The sequence below is a fragment of the Accipiter gentilis genome, chromosome 10, assembly GCF_929443795.1.
Source record: "Accipiter gentilis chromosome 10, bAccGen1.1, whole genome shotgun sequence".
Taxonomy (NCBI): domain Eukaryota; kingdom Metazoa; phylum Chordata; class Aves; order Accipitriformes; family Accipitridae; genus Astur; species Astur gentilis.
Genome location: NC_064889.1, coordinates 28,374,624 through 28,395,439, shown reverse-complemented (window position 1 = coordinate 28,395,439; position 20,816 = coordinate 28,374,624). Strand labels below are relative to the sequence as shown.

Sequence of the window (20,816 nt, the reverse complement as noted above, 5' to 3'; positions counted from 1 at the left end):
TCAGTTCTGCCAACCTGCTGTCTTTAGAAAATGTGTTGTCTCCAACAGGATGTACTGGATGCTGGTGCCAAATAGACAGATCTCATTAGCTTCCCACATCCTCCCCAATCAGCAAGGTCTGTAATACAGTGGGGAGGTATTTGCCTAGAAAACAGGCATGGTTGATGGTTGGACTTGATGATCTTGAAGGTCTTCTCCAACCTAAATGATTCTATGATTCTATGATTCTAGGATTACTGGTGGTTGAATGAATCCTCTCCTCAGGAGGGAACCGTGCAGTATCGCATAGGGCAGGGAACTCAGACCCCAGCTTTAGGTCCTTGTTCTGCCACTCACGTTCTGTACAACCCTGGGCAAGGGGCCAAAATTTCAAACACGTCCTGTAAGTTGGTGACCAGTTAGAGGTACCTCAGGTGTGATTGTAAAAGATGGTGAGCACCCACAGATCCGTGTCAATCAATGGGAATTCAGCTTCTTTTGGAGAACACCAAATACCAGTTCCTCTTCCTCAGTGAGGAATAACCATAGGAGCAAACGAAAGAACCCCTGACTTGGGACAGGCCTAAGTATTTACCTCTTATTACTGCTACCTTCACCTCTCTCTGAGCCTGTCTTAGCACAAAAAAAAAAAAAATCTGTGCTCTCATGTCCCTGTATGTGACAACCCCTTCATTCCATATGTATCAGTATGTGTGCACATATACATATCATATGATTGATTATAGCCTCTATACCTGCTCTCTCTACAAACAATAAATAATCAAATAAAGTTTAAAATAATATTCTTATTTTGTACAGGGTGGTTGTGCACTAATGTAATCCTCTTCTGGAAACTGAGATCTTCCAAGACTTTCTTTTGCAGAGCACAGTAGTGTTGCAATTAATTATGCACAAGGATAGCAGTCTGTAGAGGAAATGATTTGGAAAATGGAATGGACTCAGGTCCCAAACTATTTCTCATATGAAAGACCAGAAATATGGCATTTAAGGAATGCTAGTAGATATAAGCAACACCAGCATCACTCTCATCAATATGCAATGAAAGAATTTCTCCTCCTTACATCTTTCTTGGTACCCGAGGTGACATTAGGCATATTCCCTCTGCCAAGGGAAAAGAACCTTTCAAACTCTATCATCTTTAAAATGCCACTGTCCCTTATAATCCATACAAGCCACCCCCTTCCTTCTTCTCCTATGGCTCAAGAGATAGCTTGTGGCTGCACTAAGAAAATCAGTGCATTTCACGCTATAATTGTTCCACTGTGTCCATGATATTCACAGAGGAAAAAAATCTTTGAGTATCCACTCATCCAAGGGGAAAACATTGGAGGCAACTGAACTGTGTGACATTTCTTTTTCTTGGGGAATAGCAGAGAGACCTCACTACCATTAAAGAAATCCCTAATGGACAAAAAGCTAAAGGGAGGCTAATGGCTGTGTTGACATTAACCCATGAAAATTGTTTAATCCTTTTCCTCTGGACTGCTGGTTCTCCTTTAAGAAACCCACTGCCACCACTTCCTTGTACTGAGCTTCTTGCAGAAAAAACAAGGATTTAAGGAATGCGGGGACTAGACTCCTAATCTGATTCAATCTTAAAGAAGTTTGGGTTGGGCAGGGCAGTTTTGCTGTAACCTTTAGAAGATCACAGTGCCTGAGACTTAGGGCTCTGGTATGTTCAGTGGTGACTCTTTATGAAGGCAGTGCTTTATGCTATGGAGAACAGTTCATCTGCACTGTCACTGACAGCAAGGAAAATGATGGAGAGATAACATAACCCTGGGGTGAAGTGAATTAGTAGAAGCATATGAAAAACTAAACAATAGCCAGGCAAGCCTGTAAATACATGCAGCAGACACAAAAAAAAGAAACAGCTTTTAAGCCATATCTTTTTTTGTTGTTATTGTTGGGGTTTTTTTCTGTTTATGGTAGAAATCCAACTATGGCTGGTTTTGCATAGTGACTGTGGAAGTGAAAATACTGAATGCCATTCTAGCTGCTGTGTGAAAATACATTTTTTCCCCTATTTCTCTCTCCCCAGGGCTCTGGCTGACATCTTAAGGCAGCAGGGACCAATCCCAATAGCACACTGTGAAAGAGAGACTATCTCGGCCATAGATACCTCCCCCAAAGAAAACACCCCAGTCAGGACATCTTCCAAAAACCATTACACCCCTGTGCGCACCTCCAAAAGTAACCCAGGTAAGTGCTGCTTTCCTGCTCTCTCTCTTCAGAGGTGGTTGTACCAGTGGTATGTTAGAAGTCAGCAGAACATCACGCTTTACAACAGCAGCTTTTATGAACCTGAAATTAGGATAATAAATGGCTTTTAAAGGCAATCAGAGAGAGCAGACAAGTGCAAGGGTCAGTGGTGATGATTTTTTAAGGTTTTTGCTGAACAGAGTGGCTGTTCTCTCTAGGCATTTTAAAAATTCAGAATCAGTGAGGTATAAATTCAGCTTATACCAAAATGCTTGCATTAAGCTTAGAATATTGTGTATTTCCAAGAAAACACATATGCTATGAAGCATAATCAGTCTCTCTGCACACAGCAGCTGAGAAGAAAGAAATCCACATAATTGGGGCCACCTTATTCATTCAGGTGAGCTATAAGCATGTGCTGAGAGGAAAGTGTGGAAGGTAACCTAGAGGGTATCCCAGGAGCTTAAAGACACTGGCCTGAGGTCCTCCAGGAGCATTGGACTGGGAATTGGGACACATAATTTTTTTTCCGGCTTCTGCTGGCTGGGTGAATTTGGTCAAATCATTTGACTGCTTTTTGCCCTGATTTCCCCAATGGCACAAGGATGCCAGCCTCTTAGGTGAAGATATTGTTCTGATTTATTTGATGCTTCATATATTGATAACTGTCAAAACAATGTCTTGATGGTTGCTGACCACCTTTGTTAAGTGGGATGTGCTAGACTTGCCATCACTTGCCATCTCGCAGTTGCACTGGATGTATGCCTCAAAGATATGCCCTCATTCAGTCACAAGCTATTCAGCTTCTGGGTGGCATTTCCTGACCTGTGTCACCTGGCGATCAGAGGAGGTTTTGCTAATGGTCCCTGCTGGGGAAGCTTCTGAAAGAAGCTAGCAGGAGCTCAGACTGCTCCACAACCTGCAGGGCTTGATGTGCTCTGCTCTTTGTAGAAAGGGCCCATGACTGAGGGCAGTGACTCTTTCGTTTCCGTTGCCTCATGGTGACTATTAGGAGGGTTTTGCTGCAATGTGCATCACCCTATGGAGACAGAACCAGGTGACTGTGTTCTCTGGAAGCCTCCCCTGCTGCTGGGAACAGAATAATTTCCCTGAGAACTAAGAAGGATTTCTTTGCTCTCCAATTTTTGCTCAGAGGCCTACCGTGAACCCTGTAATTTTGTATGCCAGAAAGTTATACTTGTGAAATAAAATGTTGGGCTGGAGAACAGTACGTGAGGTGAGTTGTCTGGAAGAGGAAGGTGCTTTTGCATATCTAGGGCTTGGGACTGGCTCTTGAGAGCATATGTGATTATGCCCCAGGACAGAAACACAAGAAATAAGGGTTTATGGCCAGTGAATAGGCATAAGCAATGTCAGAGAACAACTCTGACATAAGCCTTACAATGAGATGAATCCCTTTCTGAAGACACCCTATCTCTTCCCGTTCGCTCATGTTTGTCAGTTAGGGCAGGCAAATCCTGAATGAAGATGCAGAAGAAATTCTTTGCTTGCAGCAGAAAAGAGCAGCTGGGTACTGGAACTCTGAATTAGGTGTCATGTTTAGGCACTGTCAAGTCTGAGAAAAGGCAAATGGGAAGGTTTGGGAGGGGAATTGCTAATTGCAGTATTCTTCTCTGGTGTCTGTCAGTAGCTGATTGCTCCAATGGACATTTTTAAGACATAGTACTACAGTAATGGAGGCACACAAGGATGCAAGGACCAGAGCACAGGTATCGTGAGTGGGGTGCTAGTGCAAATGGTCATGCTACAAAGTGACAGCACCCAGTGAGGAATCTACTTGGTCCTTCCTGAGGACTGGGACATGAGATGAGCAAGGCAAAATGGCTGGGAAGGAAAAGGCATGATGTTAAAGATGATAGTCTGTTCTTTCAGACTCTGCTTGTCTGTATGTTTGCCCATACCATGTGAAGGAGAAAAGCCATTACAGTTCAGTCAGGGCTGAAACAGGCAAGCCACAGGCAACAGGAGCCCACTAAAAGAAGATATCCACAAATCCAGCTACAAAGCAAAGGGATTTTACTTCCAGCACAGCCCTTCCACAGCCATTGGCAGCTGTAGGGGTAATTGATCACTTCTGCCTCGGGGCAGCCAGTTGGATGGAATGTCACACTGAGCCCTTGCCAAAGCTGGGAAGGAAAAACTTGCTCTTGTAGCTTACCCAAAAGAACTTGTTCCTGGCTCAGTTGTGTCCGTTATTAACATGTCCTCATATATCATGAGAGACAGAAAGCTAATCACTTACAAAAGATCATGAGCTCATAAAACAGATATACAGTTAATGTTTTTTTTATACTATTTCATTTGCAGAATAGGGCAATGCTCCATTGTAACTATATTCTATTACTCAGATAATCTTCAGATTATTGTGGTAATAAGGAAATTGTATAAGCGAATGCTAAAATCTTTTAGGTTGGGAGGGAAGTAAAAGTTGGAAAACAATAACTGGTTTTAGCACATTAAACTGGAATAAAGCTGGTAAGCCCCAGTATGGAAGTAGAAGAGGGCTCACCATCAATACTTGCTTTTTGGGGAGGAGGGGAAGAAAAGAAATAAAAAGAGGGGAATGGAGGACGCCTGGGGGAAAAAATAGAAGCAGTAATATGTAATAGCAGAATCCAGACAAAGCACTGCTCACTGGTGCTGCAAATTGGCTTGAGAAGACCACAGTTGTAGGGTTTTGCAGCAGGATCTGAAAAGCATCAGGTCTGCTGGCTGTGGTTTGTCTCAGAACTCCAGAGTATGAGAGGTTAAGCAACCAGAAAGGACTATAGAAGTTACATACAGGCTGAGATTGAGTTTTATATTTGTTTTACTTTGAACTTTTGTTTCCAAACTTATAACTAGAAGGGTGCCCTTAAGTCTTGCTAAATAAACCATAGCTTCATTTTTCCATTAAGCTTGTTTGGTGTCAGTGAACAAAATTATTGTGGGTGACAATGACAAATTGTGGTGGTCTGTGTCTGAGGCAGTAGAGTCCAAACAAAGCAGCTCGTGCTGGTGCTGCTGAGGGCACGCCTGCAACACTTAACTTGCTGGGTGATGCCTGCTGTTCCCTGATGCAAGTACAGAGAGGAGTCCATCTCCCACATGCCAGCTGCTACCCTTCCTGAAAGCGCTCATGCAGCCCTCAAATGGTCACAGCAGTTCACAGGATGGTAACATACATCTTCTCTGGTAGTGCACCAAGGCATAGGCACTGTCTCCAGCTGTTGCAGCTGCCTGATGGAGAGTTCAAGACCAAGGCAAAGTCCTCAGTGTATTTGTCCAGGCACTTCACAGCAGGCAGTTTCAGAACTCTCTAAGCTCTGCAGTGGGACAGGAGGGCCTGGTGTTAGGTTTCGTCTGTACTTCTCTGTTGAGCTTTGAGATAGAAGAACCCAGGTCTAACTAATGCTTCTTTAAGGGAAAAAGAGAAGTAGGTCTCTCTGTCCTAGACATAGAGACAATTGTCATTCTTCAGACAAGTCACCCAGTTTCAAGAAGGATTCAGCCTACTACTTTACAATGGCCACCTTCCCCAGGTGGTGTAGGAGCCGGCTATTTACCAGGAGCAGAATACATTTCCCACAGGGTATTCTGCCAAGCTTGAGCATCCCAAGTGTCTGAAGAGCATCTTTCCAGAGATTATTGCCACTTCTGCTTTCCTATGAGAACCAAGTTCACGCTGTTTTGGGATGGCAGGATACATTTCACCTCCCCTTCTGCCCACCCTCACTTCCACTGACATTTCTGTTCATTGCTTTTATACAGTGCTGCTGTTTTGGTGTTGGTAGGCTCTTTGTAGATAAGAAAAGTTGAAAGTTGTGTCTACAGATTGCTTGGGTCAGAGCATACCTCTCCAGCTGTGCACCACCTAATTAGTATGAGCTACACCACACTCTGTAGACAGGAACGTTCCTCCAGCCCACACAGACCTCTTATAAGTATAGTGTTTGCTATTGTGAGTAACAGGTAAAACATGATGAATCTGAGATTACAGGAAATCCATCTCATCTAGCTATCTATTGGCATTTTTAATGTCTCTATCACAGTAGCACCTTTAGGGATGTTGGAAGGAAAACTCTAACAACATTTCCCCCATCTTTTCTCCTCGGCCACGTTATCTATCCTGACATCTGCTGTGAAGGTCAGTGCCATTCATTTGTTCAGTGGGTGGCCAGCAAACATAGACAAGGACGAGGAGAGATGGGAGAAAAGTCAATAGTTCCTGCGGGCTTGGAAAACATCATACATAAGCAGCAATATGCTCCCATAGTGGAAGGTGCTGCATTTGGCACAAGAGACAGAGTTTGAGCCAGAGGCCATCCTCCTGCAATGTCCACAGTCAACTGATGTGTCAGAAAAGATGAGGGCAGTTCCTGTGACAGTGATGCTGATGGACATTAGCATTAGTGGAAAAATTAAGACTAGATTCTCAGTTCAGATGACCTCCAATACTGCCCTTTGATATTTGAAAGACTTCTGAAAATCAGATGCAAGGGACTGGTTTGCTTTTCCCAAAATGTGGCTAAACAAAGCACCTGCAAGATTCAATCCCTGCAGAAACTTTTCTGACCGCCTTGGTGATAGAGGGGTAGCCAGCTCAAGACTAACAGTTATGCAGGGAGCCATCTCATTACTGTTTGCCAAATCATCACCAAACCACAAAAGACTCCAAGTAAGAATTTGAAACAGATCTTTGGCTGGTGTAAATCAATGTTGTACTATCACAGTGATGGGCCACGTGCTTGGTTTAGGTAAATTCTTACGGGTCAGGGAGGCTTATGTCCCAGACTCACAGCTGGTACAAATCTATGATGCTCCAGAACAGCACATGGTCTGAACTGATCCTTTGTTCTGTCAGACTCATTCTTGCTCTTCCACACTGGCTCTTTTTCATACGATTCACCTTGATAGTATTGCCAACCTGTGGGAGAGGGGATGCTCAGGACCATTAGACTGATGTGGGAAGCTATGTGGGAGAAGAATCTCTCTAAATACGTTCACGATAAGGATGTCCTTGCTGCCACTATGTGATGCTTTCAGCTGTGAAGGGTCCCCAGATATCACCTGCTTGAGTGTGAGGCAGGTAGGTAAAAGCAGTGCCTGGAATTATGCTGCTTCTGACTACCTCCAGGATCAGGAGGTTGTAAGAGCAATGACAAGACTTTTTTTGTAGTTGCTGGAGAAAAAGACTCTGGCCTAGTTTTATATTCTTTTGGTCTCTTAATTCTCAGAATATCAAATTGCCTCACCAACAGAATACGCTGGCCTGAAACCAGATCCAGATGTGCCAGCGAAGAGCAGACCACAGAAGTAAATTGAGAGAATTTTCTAGTGTGAAAAATCTTCTGCTATTCACCTGCGCTAGGGACAGGGGTACCTGCAGGTGTGAAGAACAGCTTATTGACAGGACTACCACTTTGAATGCAGCAAACAACACAGGCTAGCACTCTGATTAGCCTGATATATCTGGGGAAGGCTTTTAATAAGCCATTTGAGTCAGGATGTTCCAGAGATGTACGTATTCAAAGTGCTGTTTTCAGCAGTGCCTTCCACCCAGAGGCATATTCTGAGCTTGTTCTGAATGTGAACAAATGCAGGAGAGGCCTTTAATCTTTATGGAAATTGTAGCTAACGTCTCTAGCCAAATATAGGCAGAGCAGCATGGGGAGTACTTCCATCCTAATCATTACATAGGGGAGGAGATCACTGCACTTGGCCCTACTCTCTCTGGACTACGGGCTCAGCATGGGCTCTGGCTCTTTTCTAAAAACCAGGGTAAGCCAGGGCCGTCGGCTTCTCAGATTTCCTCCAGGTTACATATGCCTTCTCCCTGTCCATCCTTCTCCCTTTCCCCTCTCTCCTTTCCCTCAAGTCTCCAGCTGGTCTCTGCTTCAAATTGCTTCCTTTATTCATTCATTGAATTCTTTAGCTTCTCCCCAAAATCCCCAGCAACTATTTGAATTAATTTACTGAGGATCAGTGTAGAAATGTATGTTGAAGGCGTTCAAATTCCCTGCTGCTTCACAGTTTGTGTTGTCATTTACAGCTGTTCAGGGGAATACAAAGCAGGTGTAAAATGATCCCCCAGTCCCCACAGTAGCATTTTACAGCCCCTGTGCTCTGTTGTAAGAAACTAGTTAAGGTGCAGGCGGGTGAAGAATTAGGGAAACCACTTGGAAAACACCCAGAGAGTTCCAGCAACAGGGTTTTTCTTTTCTCCGTACTGCTGTTGCCGTTCACTGACATTTGAAAAGAAAGAAACAGGACCAGCTTTGAAACCTCTAGGATCTGTAGAATATAAGGCAATTCACTGCCACTCCATCTGCTTTTTCCTCCAAGCACTCCTCTGTTACAGTAAGCCCCAATGCTTCCCACAGCCTTACCTCCCAGGAAAATCCCAAATGGGTTAATATGTTTTCTGAGCCACCAGAAAATGTCAGACTTTTCTGTCTCAGAACATTTTTGAGGGCAAGAGTTACTCAGTGTCCTGGCAACCAAAATACCATTTCCAAAAGGCAGGATCAGTCCAGGAGGAAGTGGGGAGAGGTGGATGCTGCTGGAATTGGTGCAGGGTAGCTAAGATAGGACACTAGTTTCTATCTTCTTTGGTGTGAAGGATCTAGGTTCCTCACTTTTGCAGGACCTAAGTTAGCCTGTACAGTGTTACACATCATAGGTATTTACTCACCCCTAGTATCAGAGAAGCTGATACCCTTTAACTCCCACTCTCTGTGGCACTGCCAGTCTCCATTTTACAGAAGGGAAAATGGAGCACAGAGAGGCAAGGGCCTTCCTTTGAAAGGTACTTGGGTTACCATCTTCCCTTGACTTCAGAATAAATGCCTAAAGCCTTGTAAATATCTGTCCCTGAGTAATTTGTGCAATTTGCCCAGATACCAAGAGAGCAGTTTTGCCCTGGGACTACCACTTTCCCTTCAGGCCGGCACCTCTCAGAGGGGACGTGTGCTGCACTGTCTGCCCTAGTCCTCCGAATGTGCAGCGATGCTTCCTCCTGCATTTTCACATGGGCGTAGACCTGACTCCTTCAATCCTGTATCCTAACAGCAAGGAAGAGCTTTTACACTTGCATTCGAAAGCAAAGACTTTGTCACAAAGTGCTTGTAATCCAAGAAACACAGGAGAAGGGATAGGTTGGAAAGTCATGAGTTACAATGCAATGAGCTTAATTGCCCTGATTCCAAATGGATCTTTTTAACTGTTAAATATTTATTTGCCTATTCTTTCTTAATCTTACTGTTTTGGACATCCAACCTCCCTCTTCTGCTGCTGCGAGAGGTTAGGACCTGGTGCTGTGGGGATATTCAATCGTGAGCAGCCTTAGGGGTTTAAGATGTGCTGCCCACTAACAAGTGCAGCCTGTGATCCCCAGCGCTCTTCTGAGCCATGCAGCCTCCTCTTTCCCTTGATGAGACTGGGGCTGCACCTACTTCTGCCTCTAGTTATTGATTTATTGTGGTCTCCTGAGTGTTTTACTGAGCTGTAAAGTTTTAGGGTAATCTGTGAAAATGAACCTTTGGGAAAACTATGCCCCACTAACAAGACACATGAGACAACAAAATATCCCCAATGCAAATATATTTACTAGTGAACTTACTGAAGAATAAAAAGCAACAACATTTTCAACAGTTTCTTGAGTCTCATGTCCAAATATCTCCCATGACTGATGTCAGGGTTTCATGCGTCAAAACAGCTAACAAGTGACAAATTTGAAAAATTAAAAAAAAAAGAAAGAAAAGAAAAGTCTGACTGTTGTGGGGAAAAAAAATGGGTAGGTGGAGCATGTGTGTATATACACATGTATAAGTATAATGTCTTGATATTCGCATGAACCACATAGCAATGACAGAGTGGCAACATCCGGAGCTATGGGATAAATAACAGGTGCCGATTAAAAGTGTTTTCATGGAATTTAGCATTCATTCAACAGAGTGCAGTCCCAGAGCCACAAGGCCAGGCATGGCAATGCTTATCATCCACAGTGATATCTAGAAACTGTAGGTTACTATGGTAACAGCATTTTTTTTAGGAGAGACTAATGCAAGTTGTGAGCTGGAGAGAGGATTAAGCATATAGATTTACTTTGAAACAAAGCCTTACAGTGAAACTCAACCTGCTGAAAACAATACAACAGAACACACGGAGAATGTGGAAATTAATTGAAATGGGCTTTTCTGGCACTGTGCTCTCGTGGAAAAGAGGCATTAATGTGGAGAAAGGCTGGCAGTCTAATGCAGGCATATAACCAGCCAGGGACCTGCACGTTGCAGGGGACAGAGTGGCTGTGGGCATGTGCTGCAACACGCTGAGTGATGCCCCAGATCGCACCATGCAGCAGCAGCAGCTCCCTGTGCCCCGTGCCGCCTGCTTGCTGCACACACAAAGGAGTGGGAGCACGTTGGCCTCCTTCCCAGAACCAGGCTTCGATATTTGTAACAGCTGCTGTGTTTAAGAGCAAATCCTGGGGCTGATGTGTTTGTGGGGTCCCTGGAATTGGGACTGATGGATGCAGGAGAGTTACTGTAACACTGACCAGAAGCAGTGAGAAGAAGTTACAGGGGATGGAGAATGTGTGTGTATATGAGGTCCAACCTGATAGATTTGGATGCTTTCCAGTTCCTGAATCTGTACAGCTGGATTGGGAATGGCAAATAAATACTGTTCTCAAAACATACAAAAACAGAGATGGAAACAGTTTAGGAGCATAACACGTAAGGGGGGAGGCCAGTTCGTGCCCTCGTCCTGTGTTGCTCACGCTACAAAGTCTGTGTTGTGGGTGACAGGAAGGAACAATGTTTTAATCAGATGGTTCCCCTCACCCTCTGCTCTGTCCTTCTCCTCCAGATCTGGGAAAGGCTCAGGAGCAGGGGGCCATTAGAGCAGGTATGTGGCACAGGTATTCTGGAGAATTTGGTGTGCTGTGAGGAAGGCCAGGACTGGGAGATACTCCTTTCCCTGGAGAGCACTGGCTGTCTGAGCTGATGCTGTAGCAGTGCCTTCTCAGTGCTCACCAGGTTCCCAGGCTCAGGTTTCTCTAGGAGCACCTAGGAAACAGGGCTGAGGAGTTGCGGGGGTGCAATACAGAGCTCAGCCTCAGCCCCAGCAATAGAAGGGCAGAAGGTCACCTGGGGTTTGAGAATGCAGTAGGCAAGGGGACTCATGCTCCTGGCTAGGTTTTGATTTGAGCCCTGATCTGTGTCTTGATTTAAATCTGCAGGCTTGCCCATTCTTCCTCTCAAGCTCCAGTTTCACAGGCAGCTGAGTCAGCCTAATGGCTTTTCTGCCATTGAAGCAGAGGTCTCAATCTTCTTCACACATCCTCTGCCATGGCCACTGCCCTCTGCACTGACTCTGCCACTGCCACATTCTTCCATCACTTGGTTTAACTCATTATCTCAGCAAAACCAGCTCAGGAAAAGGTCGTATGATGAAATGTAGGAGTGCAATCAGGAACAGGCCTGAGAGGGATTACCCTGTTGTTTAGGCAGTGCTGAACTTGTAACCACTGAGCTGTGTCCCACGTAACTGTAGACTTGAGTAGGATTTTTAGGGGTTGCCTGTGAGCAAGCATGCAGGAGAGCCTGTGCTTAGATGCTCTGGGAACTTGGTGTCCGACTGGGATTGACTATCAGCACCTTCAAGGCTACATGCACTTTTGAGATTAAGTGGGCTGAGGTTCAGGCCAGCAGATTTGGGACTTTCCAGAACTCAAATTTGACACCATGGTGGCAATTTATGATCAAAACAATTCTGCCTGCCGTTAAGGTATTTTAGTTTTAAGCTGCTCAGGATTTTCCTTGGGGGAAAAAACCAACTAAGCCCACTGCCTAACCAGCTGTTCTGTCCCAAAGCTCTACTGGGTGCTGTGGAAGGGTAAAATCACTTCTGTAACAGGTTTGCTTCCCCCTGTTTGCCTCTATATGTCTTGCTAGATCAATTATTGTTTGTAAAATGCATTAGATGTTCAGGTGAAAGGCAGAAACACAATGTTTTCTTCCATTAATCAGAGCAGTTTACAGAAAACATCAATTTAAAATGTTAGAGCCAATTTGCAACTTGTATTGACAACAATTAAATTGGCCTCCAGAAAGTAATGAAACTAGTTGCTTTTGACATTGGGAAGAATGAAATCTTTGTAAGGACATTCTATGTGTTGAAGTTCTCCCATTTCATGACTGTTGATCCTATCACACTCTGTAGAAGTGTAAAAATTGGTGAGGAGCTGGAAACAATACTCCATTAAGAATGTGCCATAATCAGTAAACTTTCCTTCCCCTCTTGTTGGACTCCTGCCCAAATACTGCAACTCAATCTATGCTCTGCTTTCATCACTATCAGCTTCCTCCCTTTACTTCCCAGTTGACTTTGCTGACTTTAAAATTATGCAAAAATGTACTGAAACCAAGGTTCACTACTTTATTCCTGGCATTATCACCAGGAGCAGTAAACTCCACAGCTGACCACTGGTCACAGCCTCCATGAAAAGCAGTGGCACACAGTGCAAAGCTGTAAAATATCAGGTCAGCTTACAGATGTGTGAGAATAAAGGTGATACTGGGGAAGTCATAGTTAACTTCTAATGAATCAGTACTTGAGTATGTAATGAACAGGCTCATCTGACATCAAGGTGTGTAGCTTTAGGATACCTTGCAAGACCCTGGCTAGGGGAAGTGGGAGCATTTACCAGCAGAAGATGTTGCTCAAGTCTCTGAAAACCTAGTTGATTAGTGTTCTGGTTTAGACATCTAAATCCTAAAGGGCTTAGCCAGTTGTCTCTTATTGTCTTGTCTCAAGGTCTTCTCGGCCAGAGCAAAGGGTTGAGGAAGAGTGTGCAGGGCTGCCTTCCCACTTCTTTCAGCAGTGTTTCTCTACATGAGGCAGCTTGGCTTCTCCTTGACAATGCTCATATCTCCAGGGTATTCCTACCTTCTGGGATATGCCAGGGGTGTTTTCTGGTGGCTTTGAGCAAGAGCTTTTTTCTGGATTGAAAGACAGCAGGAAGGTTTGGCTCATGTTGAAGATCTGAAGACAGCTTTTATTGTTGGCTGCAAACAGCTTTTATCATTGGTGTAGTCTCTGTTCCTTCTGGCATGTCAGCCATATGTGTGTAGCTTGGGAATTTAGTGGGTGTTGCCTCACTTCTTCTCTGAAGCTTTATTACCCTCAGACCATCTTACTTGTTGCAGGTACCTGAAAAGACTCCCATGTGACTATTTATATGAGCATACCTAAGAAGGAACGATGCCCTCCTCCATAAAAAGACAAATCTAACCACTCTTTCTGTTTGATTTAAAATATTTGAGGAGGAAGGAAAAGGGAGTACATCTGTCACAATCTCACTTACAATCAGAGAAGTTAATGGAAAGATTCCTTCTGACTCTCCTGGGTTTTGGACAAGGCTCTGTACTGCAACATTAGCAAATAATGTAGTTCACATCTCATCGAATCCTTCTCAGGAAAATAATTCTAATATATGTGGATGGCCTTTTGCAGCTCTCTCCCCAGATCTGTCCCTGGCTTGTCAACTGTGCCAACACCTCTATCGTCTAGTGTTAAATGACTTCTGTGGGTAACTGTTCCTCTCTAAACAAACCCCATGCAAGATGTTCAATTGCTGCCAGTCACAGAATGATGCCCCAGTGCTCGGAATGACCCCTCTGAAAAGACAGTAAGATAAATATTAATTCTCGAATCTGGCTTTCTACACAATGTCTACCAACTGCAGTAATGCAGCCTCTGTGTCACTTCCTTTCACATCTCTCCTCCCTGGATCCACAGAATTTTCTACTGAGAAAGCATTTCTCAGCAAGGTCCAGTGGCTGGGTGCAGTCATGCTGTCTACATCATGATTGCCAGAGGGACCTGAAATCCCAGTCGTTCCTGGGGCTGTGTGCCAGATCCCTGTACTGTTCACATAGGGACCCTGCACTCAAGATTCAGGTACCTATACATCCCATCTTCCTTGTAGCAAGCAGTAATATGGCCCTTATAGGAAGGGTCTTTGGGGAACCCTGCAAGGAATTAGCCTTTGTGATGGCTGGAGGATGCAAGAAAATTGTGGAGATGTGTCCAAGCTGTAGTTTAAGTGCAGCATTAAGTAAACTGAAGTGCTGCAGGCTGCCTGAGATCATAGACGGTGAGTATGGCATCCAGATTGCACAGCTCAGCAGAACAAGTTTTTCTACTAAATCCTACTTAAATATTAATATATTCAGTGACCAGGAAGCAGGGTGGGGAAGGAGAAGTTGAAAGGGCTCTTAATGCACAGGCTACAGTCAGGTAGCTCCAACTACCCCCATTTCTGAAGCGTTCCACTGGTGTCTTGGGGTTGGTCACTGTGGATCTCAGAGATTCTTATCCCAAGTTGCCAGGTTTCTGACTGCTCTCATTGCATCACTTCAGTGCCTGGCACTGGCAGAACCACGCAGCACAGAGTTAGCTGATGTTGCCTGTCTTTTGAGGGTACTTGCTGTGTGTGGGTCATCCTCCTTGATGAGCATCTAAGAGGTACAGGAATGACCCGAGAGGACTTCAGGTGTGATATGACTGGAGGACCTAAGGTAGAAGAGGAGCCTTCCTGTCACAACTTTACTGTTCTTTCCGTTTTTAACTCAGTCCCTCTGCTGTGGTGGAGGGCAGTGCTAGGAGCTGGATTAATGACTCTACTCACCTCTCCACTCGTCTCCACTCTCCACTTGCCTCCACTCTCCACTTGCCTAACACAGTTCTGAGTGAGCTTGTCCATCAAAGGATTCAGGTAGATAAGTATGAGTAGTAAGTTCTGATCGATGCTTGGTGTTCTCATGACTTATGGGTGGCAGAGTTGTAGTGAGGGGTTAGACAAGGTGTCATGAGTTGTTGTGATGCATTCTGACATACAAGAAAGTGATTGTATAGCACTATGGCTGTCACTTGACATCTATGATATCAGATGGAAGATCACGCTGTCCTTCAGGAGACTGTCAGCAATGCAGGACAATGCCTTGTGCCAGCCCTGAAGAGCTAGCACCAACTGTCATATCCTCTGCAGATAGCCTGTGGACCCTGTGAAGCTTTGCCCATGAGTAGTTGGCAGGTGCTGAAGCTGGATCATTCCCATCTAAGCACTTCAATAAGTTCTTGACTGACAAAAAAGGTAAACAGTGCTGTCTGCCCATGGCTGGAGAGGGCAGGTGGTTGCCCCTCAGACTAAGTCCTGCAGCTGTGTAGCCCTTGGCATGGCTGGTGGGGCTGGTCTGTGCAGAGCCAGCCTGTGAAACTCCCCACTGCTTCTGTTTGCAGATATGGGGAAGGGGAGCAGCAAAGCACCCCTCAGGAGTGTTCTACAAATATAGCTGCAACTTCCCAAAGAAAGGGCAGTTGCTCTTCCAAGGATCCTGGACTTTTTTTATGAGGCAAAGAGTCACACATCTAAAATAGGGACAAACCTTGATTTTTGAGAGTATAATGGGATATTTATCACAGTCAGGACCTTCAGTTTGGTTTGGTTCGACAGTATTAGCCTCAAGATTTGAGGGAATTCCAGGTTTCCCAACATTCGAGATCTGAGCCTATTAGTCCATTGTGGTGTCCAAGACTGTCTCCCTAGATTACCTTTCTTTTTGTACTCTGAAGTCAAGTTACAGCTAAATTCTAGCTGCTGCCTTTTTACAAGGTCTGCATTATGCAACCAGGCCCCAGTCCCAGGCAGCATAACCTCTGGTAGGCCTCCTGACTGATGGAGAAATGTGCCAGCTGTTGCATGCAGAAATAACTGGGCTTTCCTGTTAGCAGTGGTATTATTTCTGTGGTCTGGAGGTGGAAGTTAAACTCTCACACGATGACGCACTTTCTCAGTGGTATATGACTGAGAACATTACAAAGATTTCTATTGAAACCCGTGTCCCACTGTGAGGGTTTGCAGCAAGCTTCAAGTCCTATGGTAACCTCCTTTTTAACACTTTCTCCATAACTATTTCACCCATGGATTTTGAGCAGATTTTTTTTTTTTTTTAAATCTGGGATAGCATTTTTTATTGATTTGATTTTATTCTATCCAAATTGTCAAACTGTATTTTCCCTCCCCACCTGGCACTCAGTGCCTTCTTTCTGCCTCTCCTGAAGAGCACAGAGCTTTTTGTGCCTCATTTCTCAGCGGTATTAATGCTGCAGACTCCCTGGTGCCCCTGCAGTGTCCAGTTGCACATTACATACCAGAATTCAAGTTCTGCTTTCTTTTAGCTGACAGTCCTGGCAAAACCATTTCTGTCAATACTCTTGACTATATCTCATGGCTTTTAAGCTCTGGCACACTTCTAATAGTGCTTATCTAATCAAATCTCTTCCACATGCCTCTTCATCCTCCTTTTGTGCATTCTACATTTCATGGCTACTTTCTTACATGCTATTGTGTCCACTCCTTTGTCTCTGTTTCTCTAAATACATTTGGGATGGATGCAATGCAAAAAAATCAACATTTTGTGCAGGATCCCCAGAATCTTCAGCCAGGATCTCATGGGGGTGAGCACCACGCTGAGTACCTGACAGGTTCAGGGTCAATATGACTGGATAGCGAGTAATGAAGTGCCTGAGGCAGTGCAAGTGATGAACACCAGTACCAGTGATTGGCATGGTTGACCTGGAGGAGTGAGCAACTGAGAAAATGATCAGGGCCCTCCTCCTTTCAAGTTATGCAGTTTAGTAGCCAGAAGAACAAGAGTTCTGCACTGGAGATCTAGTTCCTTCTCTGTAGGAGAACCCAATGATCTTGAGACATATGGTCCTCCCATGCTTAGACTTCATGAGTTCAATGTGAAGAGCTGCTTTCCTGCCCTTGGTGCTCAGGGAGATCCCATAGCAGCTTGGGGAGTGCTGGTTTCTTCACAGCAGTACAAATGTTGCTTTTTGAACTCCTGTTCTTGCCTTTCTGCTGTCATACCATGCACACATGTCCATGTGTGTCCAGGCTCACAGGCGTATGCACTTCTTTAGGAGCTGTCAGACCCCAACTGCCCAGTCACTCAGGTGGCGATTTAGTCCTGCTTGCACAGACATGGTTCCAGTGCGTATTACGTTGCAGGGTGACACCTGTGAACATCAGTTTAACACAATTGTCAGAATGATACTGTGCGGACCTAATGAAATATTTACCTTTGAGCAGCTGTAAGTTCATTAAAGTTCACTGTCTGCTGCCAGCCAGCCCTTTCCTGATTTACGTACTTGAATTGTTTATGAGGCTAATTGCACTGCCCTTCATAAATCAGGGACTCAGGGACTTCCTTTTCTGGGGCATTTTTGATTAGCAAAAACTCCTCTGCCCTCCTGGTGAGGGCATCCATGGCAAGAAACCAGGAGGCTGGCACAAGCACTAACTTTTCATGAGCCCTCCCAGATTCCCCCCCATCGTGCCCCCCACAGTGTGTACTGGGGTCTCTGGTGACACCCTGCTGTATGACAGAGTCTCAGAGCACTGTGGCACTGGCATGATGCTATAGCCAAGCTCACAACTTTTAGGATTGCCATGGTTTAACCCCAGCTGGTAACTAAGCACCACACAGCTGCTCACTCACTCCTCCCCCCACCCAGTGGGATGGGGGAGAGAATAAGGAAAAAAAGAAGTAAAACTCATGGGTTGAGATAAGAAGAGTTTAATAGAACAGAGAGGAAGAAACTAATAATGATAATAATAAAATTACAATAATAATAATAATAAAAGAATTGGAATATACAAAACAAGTGATGCACAATGCAATTGCTCACCACTCACTGACTGGTGTCCACTTAGTTCCTGAGCAGCAATCCCCCCTGGCCAACTTTCCCCAGTTTATATACTGGGCATGAGATCACACGGTGTGGAATACCCCTTTGGCCAGTTTGGGTCAGCTGCCCTGGCTGTGTCCCCTCCCAACTTCTTGTGCCCCTCCAGCCTTCTGACTGGCTGGGCATGAGAAGCTGAGAAATCCTTGACTTGGTATAAACACTACTTAGCAACAACTGAAAACATCAGTGTGTTATCAACATTCTTCTCATACTGAACCCAAAACATAACACTATATACTAGCTACTAGGAAGACAATTAACTCTATCCCAGCTGAAACCAGGACAGGGACCCCATGCAGCTGCTTGCTGGAGACACTGCTTGCATTCAAATATCAGCACTGATGTCTTGGCATCTTTGGTATTGGCATGTAAGTGCTTAACTGAGGGATGTTGGCCCAGCTCAGGGGTAGGCAGGAGACAGAGGGCAAAGTCCAGACATTACCATGCTTCTGGAGAAGGTAAATTCTCCCCAAGACAAGGATAAAGTGGGAAAGGAGGGTGGGTCTTCCTCTCAAGGGAGTGTCCATGTCCTGTCCAGCAATGTGTTAAAGACCACAGCTAACTTCACTTTGGGCTTGCATGTATTTTTCTCCCCACCACAGGAGGAAGCATGTGCAATGAAATGTCTGGCTTTGATAGATTTGGGGACTCTTTTTTGCTTTTGCTCCTGGTTTTCTGTTAGTGAATTACATCAATTCCTTTATTATAGCTAAAGAAATAGATATATCCACCACCCCCCCAATTCCTTCCTACTATCAGAGTTGCAGGCTTAAATGTGGAATTGCCCTTAGTTTTGGGGACAAAGTTAAGCTTGAGGGAGCTCTCTCTCCCAGACAAGTGTTACGTGTGCTTCAGGAATCTCCCCTGTTGCAAACAGAAAAATGTTATCTTTTTTCTTGTGTAATCTGATGTCTTGATCTAAAGGAGGGAAAAATTTTAGACAAAGATTGCTAGAAAATTATGGTAATGTGTGTCTTCAAAATATGAGGGTACTCAAGGAAGACAAAACTGTTGACATTTTAAACGTTGCACTGTTAATCTCTGTAGTGGGGGAGGACAGGAGATTCCCACATGCCGTGTAGGGGATGGTTCTGATGATCTCCCTAAACTGAAGAATCAGTGAAGTTTTGTATAAAATCTTATCAAATGAAATGGTAAAAAGTAATTTGGACTAGGCAATATTCACTCGAGGGATTTTAAAGGAGAGCTGCTGAGTTACTCTGAAGTTCAGTCTAACCATTTAATCAGCCTTTGTGCCAGGCGAGTGGAAGGTGGCAATGCTTGTCTTTAGAAAGTCTTTAGTGACGATGCTGGGAATGTGAAAGACGAGCTGGTAGAGCAGGTGCACTGCAAGGAATTACAATAAAATGAAGCAGAAAAGTCGAGATGGCTTTTGTGAAAGGAGGGCATGCATTATGAGTCTGCTAGCACTCCATGAAGGAATCAACTGAGTTGTGGATGGAAGTGATTCTGTCAAGGCAGTGTAGTCATTTTTCTTTGGAAACTGTCAGTGAGGTCTTTCATCAAGAGTGCTTGAGAATACCATGGGATAAGAGGAAAGGTCTTCCCAAGAGTTAATATCAGATTAAATGACAGAAAGTAATGTGTGAGAACAAACAGTCAGGTTTTGCACTGGAAGAATCATTAGAGTCCTAGATCTGCTTTGGGACATGTGCTGCTCAGTGTATTTTTGAATGATCTAGAAAAGATGTACAATGAGGTGACAAAAGGTTGTATGTGAAGTGGAATTATTCTGAACTCTCAAATCTGAGTCTGACAGCAGGGACTTAACAGTATGAAGATAATAATCTAGTGAAAAGATTTCCAACATCAGCGAGAGGGAGGCCAGCAAGCTGCCCATTGGACAGGGAGCTAGCCAGGGATACTGAACGCCTAGCTGGGGTTTTAGGTCTCAGCAGTACCTACTTCATGTTTGTATTTAGTTGTTTAAAAAATGAAGTCTTGAAGAAAATCTCTTCTATTCTTGCAGTGTTTCGGACTATCCAAGTCTCTGACTGATCTCACCCTTCCAAGAATCCAGGACAGCTTCTATCAACCAGGTTTCCTCTAAGACCTCTGGGTACCAAAGCTGATGGTCAGATCCATTCAGAGACTAAGGGCATCTGCTTAAAAGCAATATGTCCCTGGAAGCCTGAGCATGAATCAGGGCAGTGCTGGGCAGAGTCCTCCTAGGAGGTGTGTATTGCAGCATCCCCAGTGCATACAGCACCCAAAAGGGCAGTCTTGATTAGACTGTTTGCACTTCAAACATGCCTTGGACCACAGCCCTGATCCCCCCGGGCTTCCCCGATGGTCCTTCAAGGCAGCCAGCTCTGCAGATGCTCAGGGAAGCAGCTCCTGCTTATAAGGCACATTGCTCTCCTTGACCTATTTGCTCATTACCTCCACAAATGTGATTTTGATTAAGGAATTTTCCTAAGTAATTACTACGGCATTAGCAATTCAGCCAAACAGAAAATAGTCCAAAAAGCAAGGTGGCATGGTATCTGCCCTGAAGGCCAGCTTGCTGACTGCCAGCGGACTGTCAGGGAGGGAGAGTGAACACCAGCACTGTGGGGCAGATGGACAAAGCTTTGTCCTGCCCACGGGGGCACAGGGTCCTCCAGGTCATGTACCAGGTCTGTGTATGGCTTCTGATACTCATCATGATGCTCCCCTGGAGTTAGGGAGAGGTTCTGACACCAACTGCAGATTCATGGGTTAAAAGCACTCTTGCTTTCAGTTGCTTGTAAAAATTAAAATGCCTGCTGAGCTCTTGTTTCAAGCAGTGG

At 44.7% G+C, this 20,816-nt stretch overlaps 1 protein-coding gene across 3 annotated transcripts in view; it reads left to right on the top strand.

Moving 5' to 3' along the window:
• Nucleotides 1-20,816, top strand: part of SHISA6 (shisa family member 6) — a 263,047-nt gene that overhangs the window by 14,917 nt on the left and 227,314 nt on the right. For all 3 annotated transcript variants that reach the window (XR_007507507.1, XM_049812526.1, XM_049812525.1), the window contains exon 2: nucleotides 2,042-2,202. Coding sequence is in view for 2 of the 3 variants with exons in the window: in XM_049812526.1 (XP_049668483.1) it covers nucleotides 2,042-2,202 (161 nt within the window). In the remaining variant the exon portion in view is untranslated. The remainder of the gene's footprint in view (nucleotides 1-2,041; nucleotides 2,203-20,816) is intronic.